The sequence below is a fragment of the Gossypium hirsutum genome, chromosome D03, assembly GCF_007990345.1.
Source record: "Gossypium hirsutum isolate 1008001.06 chromosome D03, Gossypium_hirsutum_v2.1, whole genome shotgun sequence".
Classification (NCBI taxonomy): Eukaryota; Viridiplantae; Streptophyta; class Magnoliopsida; order Malvales; family Malvaceae; genus Gossypium; species Gossypium hirsutum.
This window is the reverse complement of record NC_053439.1, coordinates 37,980,318-37,992,305: the sequence shown is the minus strand read 5'-3', so window position 1 is coordinate 37,992,305 and position 11,988 is coordinate 37,980,318. Positions and strand designations below refer to the sequence as shown.

General features: G+C 33.7%; 1 protein-coding gene and 1 pseudogene across 3 annotated transcripts; both read right to left on the bottom strand.

Annotated features, from left to right (window-relative positions):
* Window positions 1-453: 453 nt before the first annotated feature.
* On the bottom strand, window positions 454-2,749 carry LOC107950847 (laccase-11-like; annotated as a pseudogene).
* A 1,183-nt stretch (window positions 2,750-3,932) lies between these two features.
* Window positions 3,933-9,002, bottom strand: LOC107949828 (NAP1-related protein 1). 3 transcript variants are annotated; one of them, XM_016884600.2, is made up of 11 exons: window positions 8,678-8,999; window positions 7,981-8,103; window positions 7,826-7,876; window positions 7,584-7,655; window positions 7,324-7,434; window positions 7,171-7,232; window positions 6,542-6,602; window positions 6,399-6,455; window positions 6,247-6,291; window positions 4,973-5,091; window positions 3,933-4,327 (listed from the first exon to the last, which is right to left on the bottom strand). In XM_016884600.2, exons 1-10 carry the CDS (start codon window positions 8,804-8,806, stop codon window positions 5,017-5,019), a joined length of 786 nt encoding a protein of 261 aa, XP_016740089.1. In that variant the 5' UTR covers window positions 8,807-8,999; the 3' UTR covers window positions 3,933-4,327; window positions 4,973-5,016. The 3 variants fall into 3 exon arrangements, with proteins under 3 accessions (XP_016740089.1, XP_016740088.1, XP_016740087.1); XM_016884599.2 differs by lacking the exon at window positions 3,933-4,327 and adding an exon at window positions 4,714-4,770; XM_016884598.2 differs by lacking the exon at window positions 3,933-4,327 and having other exon boundaries at window positions 4,714-5,091; window positions 8,678-9,002.
* Window positions 9,003-11,988: the final 2,986 nt, after the last annotated feature.

Here is an 11,988-nt window from a genome sequence, read left to right as displayed (position 1 = left end):
CAATTATTTAATTACAATCAATTAAATAAAAATTCAAATAAATTAAATTAATTTTTACATCATCTTTTGTACTTAGCGAGAAAATAAATTTAGTGCAGATAGTAATTCATGCAATTCATTTCTATTATTATTTTCATTCACAACAGCTATCAATACTTCATGCAATTCATTTTGGGTTATCTCGAGTTAAGAGAGCAATTGATTAAAATATATAATTTAAACTCAAATAATTTGTAACGAATTTAGACTTTTCACCTATTAATTACATCATTATTTAATAATTTCAATATACTACCATGACTAAACTGTCTCTTATGATTAGGAAAGCTACTTATTTAATCATTTGAAGAACCTTGTCTTGCTGTTCATGGGCTCTCCAATGTGTTTTGTGAAGCGTTGCAAATCCAGAAAATGAAGGGAAAATATATGGAGCAAGTATGTAAAACTTCATTGATGAAACTTGGTATCTTATAAATTTGGGAAACAATCTCAAACAAAGCATTTAGATCATGTGATATCTCCTCCTCAAAAGAATAGCCTGAAACCAAAAATGAAGTAAATACATAAAATGTGGGAACAAATTCATTGTTCCTCCACCGGGAGAGAAGTGAAAATGGTTTTAACCATGTCTAGCAAGGTGGAAGGTCCTTTGGTGGTGGTATAATAGATTCTTCAGGTGACTTCCCATTCTCAACAACAAAGGCCATCTTTAGACCCCACATCGTATGCAGCTCCAGGTGACAATGCATAAACCAAACACCTGCAAATGTAGACACAAAAACCAGAGTAAATGCAATGACCTTACATTACATGGATCATCTCTGCGAAAAAGTTACCTGGATTATCAGCTCGAAATCTAATAGCTGTCCATCCTCCGGTTGGCACTCCGACAGTATTTCTCTCTGGAGGATCGACTAGGTTAAACTTAGCAGGGTCTTTGGAGGGATCAAAGTTTCCAACACCACTGCCAACTACGAAAAAATTGAAACCATGAAGATGGAATGGATGTGACTCTACTGTGAGGAGGTTAGTGTCCTGCAATACCAGCTCGATGGTGGAATTGAAAGCCACCTTACTGAGCCTTGTTCCTAGTGAAGTGCCAAGGTTCGCTGTAAGTGGTACACTGGTGTAGTTAAATGGGACCGGAGGTCGGTCGGGAAAGTCAGTTTTGAATACTCCTTTGATGTGGAAATAATGAGCCCGCAGAAGACCAACCTTTGGCATCACAAAGGTTATGTTGTTCAATGAAGCAGTTAGTTGTGTACCATTTTGACAACTTGAACATGGGTTCGCACCCAAACCCACCGTGTAAAACAGATGACGGTCCACTTTAAGTGGGACTTTTGCTGGAAATTGTGGGCTATTTAGGCTTCTAAGCCGATTGTTATATCTCAATGCAACATTGGTGTTGTTTGGGGCAGGCAATTTGGGCATAGATGGGAGAACTGTGTTTGGAATGCCTTTGTAATGTAGAATTGCGGTAACAGTTTTGTTATCCACAGGAACTGGTGCGTCCATGAAAGGCCTGGCTGCCATGAAGTATCGACTCGGAGGTTGATCGGCTTTAATAAGAACATTGGTGGTTTGACCTGGCGCGATTAGGATAACCCTGGTTGTGAAGGGCTTTGTGTAGACTGCATCAATCTCTACCACAGTCATGTTGTGACCGGCAATTGCAAAAAACAGTTCATCATTGAGTGCAGCATTGATTATCCTCAACAGGTAAGTCTTGCCTGCCTCAACCTCCATGGAAAAGGTATCTAAAATTGAAACAAGTCAGAGTGATGACAATTCCTTAAATTTGTTTTTCTACTCTAAAGCTAGTACTTATGTTTCGAAGAACACGGGAAGAGTGGCCCCGGTTTCCCGTTGATCGTATGACTATCAGAGGTTGGTGGTGGCAACCCCAACTTATTGGCTTGGTTTACAAGCGTTTCAACGTCTGAATTCCACCATTCCCCTGCATACAAAAACTTAGCCTGTTATACATTCCATGTCAGCATAGCAATGAACTTAGAAATATCAATTCCTCTAACCAATTACAACCTAGAATTATTTTAGTTTCTCCATGAGGTTGAGGGAATGGAAACATCCTCCCTTCTTTTGGCATGATGACAATGGCACCGTAGACAGTAGCTCTTAGCCATAAAATATGTGCATGCCACCATAGTGTTCCTCGTTGTCCCGTGACATTAAAATCATAGGTGTAGCTATGTCCAGTCTTGATGGGGCATTGTGTTATGTATGCAGGTCCATCCGCCCAACCATTACGAAATTGCTTTAACCCATGCCTGCTTAGTTACATGCAAAAACAAGCTGATCCAATATATATATATATATGTACATTGTGCATAAAGATAGATTGCAAATGAATGTAAATAACATGCCAATGAATGGAAATGTTATATTGTGCATAGTTGGTGACGTCGACAAGAACTCGATCTCCTTCTCTTGCATAGACTGTCGGTACTGGAAACCTTCCATTCACGGTGACAATTGGTTTTGCATGGCAAAGCCTGCTCACATTCTTCACTCGTATCTGAAGAGCAGTGTAAGAGTTACATAAAAGCCATTAACTAATCCTTCATAATAAAACAAAGTTATGCAGTCAAAGAAAACACCCACATCAAACTGATACTTCCTCACAGCAGCTTCAGCTGGAGAACTCAAAAACCAAGAAAAGTAGAAGCAGCCGAGAAAAAACAACTGCAAGTAACTATCAAGCTTCATTGCCATTTTTTAGATTCGTGTTCTGCTAACTAAATATTTTGTGCCGAAATGGGAAGAAAAGACATTTATTTACAGTATTAGAAACATTAGGTAGGTTAATGAAAGCAGTGTATGATTCTAATTTGGTAAATAAAGCAAATGCAAGTGCTACACAAACCTTGGAAGCAACTGTTTAAGAAGTTGAGATATCCATATATGACCAGCAAAGTTGATGATAATTTGTCTATCACCAACAATATAACTTAATTTTTATAACCCATATTATTATACCAGAAATGCTAACCAGCTACAGGTGGCAGTCACCAGAAAACTTTTCCTTTGCCTTGACATCTTTGATTGGTTAGGTGCTGGTTTTTGCCTACAGGAGGTTAAGATGTTGGGTCACCAAAAGCGACCTCTTCTATAGTCCACTTAACATAAGCATTACCGGCTAATTACATTATGTATTATAACTGTTGTTCCCTAGTTCTGATGATATTGGGTTAATTATTTGTTTATCTAAAATTTTAGAGTAAAAGTTTGAAGATTAAAATATACCTTAAATCTTATACATTTTTGTACATTTTGAATTTAGTTCTTATACTTTTCGAATTTAAAAAAAAAAAAAGCATTCAATTGTTACCACCATTAAATTCTTCTATCAAATTTTTGGTATGACAAATTTGAAATTAAAAGATATATATTTATTTAGTTGGCATGTTAAAAAAAAAACCCTTACAATCACTGATTAGGAGTTTTTCTTAAAAACACGCATTCAAACTTGTCATGATATAATAATTTTTTTTGTTGGAGTAGTATTTTTAAGAAAAATTGATGTCAACATTTTGATTGAAATAGTTAACAATATTAATTATTTAAACTAACTAATGATATTATAAAAGGACAGGAATCAAATTATGTCAAGAATTAAAATATATAGATTAAATATCAAGTTTCAACAATCTAATAGCCTAAATTGAAATATGATCATTGTTTTAGAATGTTAAGAAAAGCAACGCAAATGTGTTAGTAAACCATGAAATATTTTAATACAAAAGTTAATTATATTAATTATTTGGACTAATTAATAACATTGTAAAAATATAAGGGCCAAATTATGTTAGAAATTAAAGAATAAAGATTAAATATCAAATCTAGACATAATAAAAATATAAGGGCCAAATTATGTTAGAAATTAATAACATTGTAAAATGATATGGTACTTGAAATAGAAAGCCAACAAACTGTCAGTTGTAACGGTATCATAGATTACATGAGGATAGTAAAAAATAAAATATCCAGACAACTATGTGCCCATCTAGCTTAGTTATTAGAACAAGTAACATAAGAAAAACAGAGTGTAGAAAAAGAGCAGAGGTCCAACAAGTACACACCTAACAAAGACAAGTTTATGACTCTCCATGACCATAAAATCTTCCTCCATCATGACGTCCGAATGGAAGACAAGTTTATGCCATGACGACGGTGTTAATTGCGATCAGCTCTCTTCCTTCCTAATGCTGGGGTGGCCTTCTACTTTATGGTTTTATTTCTCTGGGCTTTGGGCCTTACTATCTTGTACCCTGTTGGATCGATGAATTGCTAGGTTTCTGTCCGACTGGGGATAGAAAAATGCAGTTTTTCCTTTTAGCTAATAATCCAATGTTTTTAAACCAAATTCTGATTAAAAAATCATTTAAAGTTGAACAAAATCTAAAAAAATCTATTGGTTTAACCAATTTAAAACCATTGATATCCAACTAGTTTCCAAACTAACCATTGATTTTGGTTTTGTACTCGTTTTATTTTCCTACATATTTTTGAATTGTGTTTCATGTTTACACTCGGGTCATGTCCGGCATTATCAAATCTAATTTCCAAATAACGTTTTCTTACTTGGGGTCTTTAAAAGAAAAATAAAGATCCAAAGCACTCAGTAACATAGGAAAACTAAATGAGTTCAGCATTTTACATATCTATTTAACAGAGTTTTAAACAAAACTATAAATAAAATGCCTGCATTCCAATATCATGTAAGAAGCTTTCACTTCATGTCACCCTCTGGGAGGAAACCATAAAAACAAAAACACGAGTAAAGATCAAAAAAAGGGAGTGAAGGGATGGGCAAAAAGAAACGAGTCATAGCTATGCTTACAATAACGAGAGTTGCTTATAAAGCATAGAAAGCTAATCTTAAAGATGGCTATCTTCTCCATAACCTTACTTAGCTATGACTAGGAGACAACTTTACACAAGTCCTTACTTGAGCAAGAGAAGCAACTACTATGATTAAGGCTGTTAAGTGATTTAGTCCTCATCGTCGTCGTCATCATCCTCATCTTGATCATCATCAGACTCCTCATCATCATCATCATCTTTACCCTGTAAATGGACACATATGAAAGCAGGAGACATTATCTAGCCTGTACTTTTAAAATTATGTCATTATCTTTTCCCTGTAAATGCGAATATATATGATATAAACATAAATGCTACAAAATTTTACTAGTCTCATATATCTTCCCTTTATAAACAGAATAGACAATTAAACCATCAGCATCGGACAAATTTCAGAATTTCCAGAAGCAGCAACAAAATCCAAAAGAGCTATTACCTGAATTTTGACCTAGATGCAAGTACTCCCTAAGATTAAAGAGAAAAGACATATAATGCATCCTTAAATAACAAAACATCTTCATTATTAAAAATTCAACCTCATTCCCCCACTTTCCTTTATACCAGATTATGAACATCTCCATTCTGAAACCTGAATCTCTAATTTCGTCAATATGATACACTGACAACAACCATTCTTTCTCTACATGAAATGTTCTCCAAAAAATTACCTTAAGCATCTCAAATTATATTCTCAGACACCTATCACCTGCAATCTCAAAGTGCTTCTTCGTCCAATATAAGATTTAACCATGTTGAATTGGGTGGAGTTCTAGAGCTAAACTTGTCAGAGATAATCTAAAAGGCATTCGTATAGAACAAGATCCACATATCCACTCCCACTCATTTGATTATGGTTAACCCCTCGCTCCATATTGCTCTCTGAGGCATTCAAGTATACTTGGGCCAAAGCATAGAATACATTGTTTTGAGATACATAAATCACAAATCTCACTCCTCTCACTATCCAGTTTCAGAGGGCTTCTCCAGGATTAATATGGAAAGCATAGAAATCCTAACGTATTTACATAACCCAATAGGTTAAACAAGTAGGATTACAAGAATTTTAACAAAAAACAGCACCTTGTAGCATTACCTATATAAAGTAGGAATTCTCTGAGTTAATATAATGCATTATAAAAAAGAGGAATAGTAATTTACTGCATAACTTTATCATCTTCAATAACAAACTAACATATGATTAATAGAAGAACCATTTAATAGTTACGCCTATGAACAAGTAACCTCAAACCTACAACAGTGCATTTTTTACCTGAAAAGAAGAAACATACACAGTAAAAATGGCACTTGAAAGAAAATATTCAATTTCCCAAAGAAATGAAAAACAGAAAAAAAATATACCTCTACATCCCCCTCATCTCCGTCAAAATCCTCTTCATCAGCCTCCTGCATCAAGAAAGTTCCAATAACAATTAGCAAAGGGAAACAAAACATGATCACGAAAAACAGTACGTATAAAATATCATGAGAAGAAGAAAGAAAAAAGAGGTTACATTGTTGAAATAAGTGAGAGGATTGGGCCATAAATCCTCCTTGATAATCTCTGCTACCTGCAACATTCATCAAGTGAAAGCTTAGACCAGCTCTGTTACAGAATGAGTAAAATAAACTGACAGTACATGCACAGAGAATTTACCTCATCATGAATTTCATCCATGTCATCTTTTTGCTGAGCATCAGCAAACCAGGTAAAGAAGCTGCATTATATGTTAATAAAATTTAGCACAATACAGAACTGGTTTACAGTATGACTGAGAAATGAAGGATCAAATTCAAGTGGCATAAATCCATATGAACTTTAAAACATGTTATAAGAAATTTCAAATATATACATACATAGATATATAAATACATAGCAGTTATAAAAACACCACCAGTATTGTCAGAACCAGACTGGACCAGCCGGTTGAACCGGGAACCAGAGGTCCAACCAGTTCAACAGTGATATATAACCACAAATAGAGCAAACTGCTATGAACTGGTAAAAAACTGGGAACCATGACTGGAAAAAGGCGGTCCAATCAGTTGTGAATTTTTTTATCCTTTTATTATTTATTTAACTATTGCTCAACCGGTGGTTCGATTGGTTGAACTAGGAACCGGCAGTCTGACTAGTTCGACCACCAATCCAACTCTTATAACACTGCACACCACACAAAGTGACTGCATTTCACAGCATGGAGATATTAATAAACTGATCTCAGGTCTAATGTTACTCAAGTCCTAAGCCTGAGAAAAATTGATTGACGGGTATAATAAACAAACCTTTCTTCAGCAAGTTGTCGCTTGTTTCCTTTCTTCTCATGATTAACTCCATTTGGCAAGCCCTTAACATTTAAGGAAAATAATTTCATTTGATATCCAAGGAAAACAGGAAACAAGAAGCAGAATAGTCATCAAAAGAGGAGAAACTCTGACCTTGCCCTCTTTCCACTTGATTGGGGTAGCGGTAATTTTGGTTCCATCATCGAGGAAGGTAAAGGTCTTCGTAAGTGTTGTATTTTCAAAGTATGGATTGGAATTGAAGTTCTGAAAAATTAAAGCCAGTCAACAAATCATCAGATACATTAGAGCATGAATTATGTTTCTTCTAACAGTAGTTGAGTGCAAGCAAATGAAATTAAGATCAACTTCAATCACCAAAAATAAGGTAAGAATAGGAATATGGATAAACTTACAAATGTGATAGTGTATCCAGATTTCAGATCTTTAAAATCCTCCACTTCAAGTGAGTTAATATATTTGAATATCTATCAAGAAAATAATTGAAAAGAAGAAGATTTATAAATAAGAAAGAATTCACAAAATGCAGGCAAACATCAAGAAACATCTATAAGAAAAATAAAATCAAAAATCAATGTTGGAAAGTAAAATAAGTAAAAAATGATAATTTCACTTTGGGAAAGAAGTGACTTTAAACCTTCTGGTCCTCTTCAGTCAAAAGATCACCAAGAGCAGGATGGCTCAAGAACTGCACATGAAAAATGCAAGTCAATTTAATATGTTCTTCTGAATATGTAAACAAATTTAACAAATTGTCTACCTCATTAAAAAGGAAAGAATAGAATCACTTACAGCTGTTAACCAGAAATCAGGAATTGAATTGATGATTTCATTCCGCTTATCATAGACCGGCTTGCGAACCTCATTGTATTTCTGCTCCACTTCCAAGACTTTCTCGCTTGCCTCTTCATTGATCTACAACCAAAAAATAATAAACAGGACCGAAAAACTTAAAATCAGAAACACCATATGTGACAATTTACCACTTCATCAGCACGCTCCTAAGCAAAGCATAGCCACATTAAATCACCTGCTCCACAATAAGGCATGATAATCCGAAGTAACTTCACACACGAAAAAAATCGTGCTTAACAAAGCTAGGGGACACTTAGATACAAGGAAGAAAACATTAAAGGACTCAATCATACTACATAGAAGATCAGATACAGGAATCAGCAATCAACATTAAATCACCTTCTCCGCGATAAGACATAATAATCTAAAGTGACTACCAAATAAATATACATATAAAACATTTATGGCATTGACCCACAATTGAAATTACAGCAAATTCAATACTTTGACATTTAAAACAACATTCAATTAACATTATACCATAAAAAAACAAAGGGAAATCCAAATTTTTATTAAAAAAGTTCTAAATTTTGCTAATTTTCCAGCACATACACCTTAAACAAGCGAGAAAGAAAAAGAAAAGAAAATCAGCGTGTATTATAAATGAAAAAGCGGCATGTAGATAAAAATGAACCTTCTCAAGCTCATCTTGGATCTCTTGAAGCTTCTCGATGGAAATGACGAGGTCTCCATCTATTTGTTCATGGTTCTCTTCCTCTACTTTCTCTGCTACTTTCATCTTCTTTCCTTTGTCGGCCACCATTTTCTAAACCCTAGAGAAGCAATATAATAAAACCCTACTACTAAAAATTTCTGCCTCTTCTCTCTCACTTTGGCTCCCGTTCTCTCTAAAACCCTAGTTTTTGTGTTTTCCCTCTGATATCCACGGGGGACAAAAGTGACTGAGAGAGAGAAAGAGGGGAGAATGTTAGGGTTTTGGGAGTTTATATCCGCTCAGTTGGGATATTTTTGGGTATTTACAAATGAATCAATCATAAGCTGAAACGTGGCCGTTATGGGGTATTAAGGTCATTTAGTTTTGAGAAATTGAGAGTAGTATCTGATATTCGGATATGGAATCTTCTCGGTGCCTTGCCGTAGTGTCCATAAGGTTGGTTGGCTTACATTAGAAACCTTGATATCTTTGTATAAATATAAAAAAACTAAAACCACTCCAATTTTTCTTTTAATTCTTTATATTTCATTATCCATCCTGATTCAAATACTAATATGATTAAAAAATTATATAAATATATTTCCATAATTATAATCAATTATGACAATGTCTTTACGTAATTAAAATAAATTATATTATCTAAAATTAATTAAAAAATTACTTCTAGTCAAATTTGAACCCTACTATTTAGGTTACTAAACATTAATCTTACCCCTAAACAATTTTAATGTAATTTTTTTCATTTAAATTATACTTTGCATGTCTTATTACCTCCATCAATTATATACCTGTACTTATTATTTAATCCCCTGACTAAATTAGTATCATGAATCAATCGAGCACCAACTCAATTAAGAAAATTATGAAAATGACCTTTTATAATTAAAATAAGTTAGAGATAAATATCAAAATTATATATGAATTTTGATCCAATGTGCAATTTCATATATTAGCTTTGATTTTGTGTGACTTTATACAAGAAAATTTTATTTGATTTAATTTTCATAAATCACTAACAATGCTATCGAATTACCACCATTTGATGTTTGATATATGGCATGTACAAACAATTATATTAATCCAACATAAAAATAAATGTGCACTGTAATACCCCCTACCCGTATTCATCGCTGAAATGGGGTATGAGGCATTACTAGATTTTATCATTTTTTTTTTGAATTCAATATAACCCCTTTACAAGTATTTAATCTTCCCTGCAATTTTAAACCGAGACCAATCCAACACAACCAATCCATTTCAACATATTTTCAAGACAGATTTAACATATTCATAAGATAACCTCATCACAAACCAAAACCAAAATTTGTTAGCCATACCAATGGCTAACCATACATTCATTTTACATTAACATTTACTTTACTAGCTTATACATGTCATTGATTTCCAAAATAAAGTTTCTTTATATACCGAGATCTTGAGGTTGATAGTGTGATGCGTCTCCGACCAAATCCGACTTCCGAGCTCTTAACACTACAAAACAGGGGAAAAGGAAACAGGGTAAGCACTTTGTGCTTAGTAAGTTCATGTAATAAGAATTATACTTACTTAATATTTTCAATACAATGCAATGAACATTCATACACTCATTCCATACATTTTTCCCTTATCATGCACAAACTCAACATTCAAATTTGTCCAATAATTTCCATGTATCAATAATTTATACCATGATTGATGAGCTCATCAATACCATGATTTCCATTCCCTTGTTATTTTTCCATATTTATCCAGCTGAACTACTTGGAATTTCGATGGATTTTCAGGGGTACACTTTAGTGTACAAATCCAGGTCCGTCAATTCATATTTTATGTGCGCACATTTCCATTTCAGAGAGCACACTCCCGCGAACCTCATCCTTACAGCGGGATTACCAGTCCAGGCTAAATCCCCTGTAATATAAACTCATAGAGTATTATCGGGATTACTAGTCCAGGCTAAATCCCCTGCAATGGCAATTACTCTAATGAGCTTGGATCTGAATTACCAATCTAGGCTAAATTCAAACCCTAACTCGGATTACCCGTCCAGGCTTAATTCATTTTCCACATATTCTTCGGGAGGGCTATATCAGGATACGATCACCCGTCCGGGCTAGATCCTTTTTACCGTTAATTCCTTTTCAGAGATCCATCGAATTTTCCTTCCATTCAACCGGGATTTCTTCCCCTTTTTATCAAATATATCAGTGTTTCATCAATTTTCATATAATGAACATTCAAATCATATTCACATTAATAACAAACATTTCAAGCATTTAAGAATATAATTCAAGTTACACGAACTTACCTCGATACTTGTTCGTAAACAAAAATCTACTAATCCCGAACTTTTTCTTTTCCTCGATCTAGCTTCGTATTTGAATTTTCTGGATCTAAATAAATAAATTTAATCATTAGTCTAATACATTTCATGTTCATGTGTAACATTCTCTATAATTCCATTATTATTTATAGTGCATTCAAAGCTGTCTTGTTGAGTTACAGTCACTAAATTATTTATATCTTGAGCTACGGAACTCAAAATTAAGATCCGCTAATTTTCCCTGAAACTAGACTCACATATATTCTTATCATAAAATTTCAGAATTTTTGGTTTAGCCAATAAGTACAGTTTATTCTTTAAAGTTTCCCCTGTTTCACTATTTGACAGTTCCGACCTCTCTTCACTAAAAGTTAATTATCTTATTGTACAGAATTCGGATGATGTTATCGCTTGTTTCTTTTGAAAATAGACTCATTAAGAATTTTAAACATATAAATTTAAGCTCCTAATTATTTTTATCCAATTTTTGATGATTTTCCAAAGTCAGAACAGGGGAACCCGAATTCATTCTGACCTTGTGTCACAAAATCTATTATATCTCATGATTTACAATTATATTACTTACACCGTTTCTTTTATAAGAAACTAGACTCAATAAGCTTTAATTTCACATTTTTTTCACCCTCTAATTCGATCTCTACAATTTTTAGTGATTTTTCAAAGTTAGACTACTGCTGCTGTCCAAAACTGTGTTAGTGCATGATGTTAATTACCATTTTTCCCTAAGCTTTCAATAAATGATAATTTCATCCCTACTCAATTAACCTCTCAATTGAGCTGCTTTTTTTTCTCAATTAACACTTTATCCCATCACTTTAAACTACTTTATAAGCTTTGGAAATCAGAATTTTAGTACTAGACTTTAATTCCAAACCTTTTCACAATTAGGTCCTACAAATCAATTTCTATTGAAATTACCTAATAA

What these genes read in the sequence shown, in the direction of transcription:
- LOC107949828 (XM_016884598.2), bottom strand. Translation starts at nt 8,806, where the DNA reads ATGGTGGCCGACAAAGGAAAGAAGATGAAAGTAGCAGAGAAAGTAGAG. An exon ending in CGACAACTTGCTGAAGAAAG is followed by an intron (nt 6,603 to 7,170) that starts GTTTGTTTATTA and finishes CATATAATGCAG; the next exon opens with CTTCTTTACCTGGTTTGCTG. An exon ending in GAGATGAGGGGGATGTAGAG is followed by an intron (nt 5,092 to 6,246) that starts GTATATTTTTTT and finishes GTCCATTTACAG; the next exon opens with GGTAAAGATGATGATGATGA.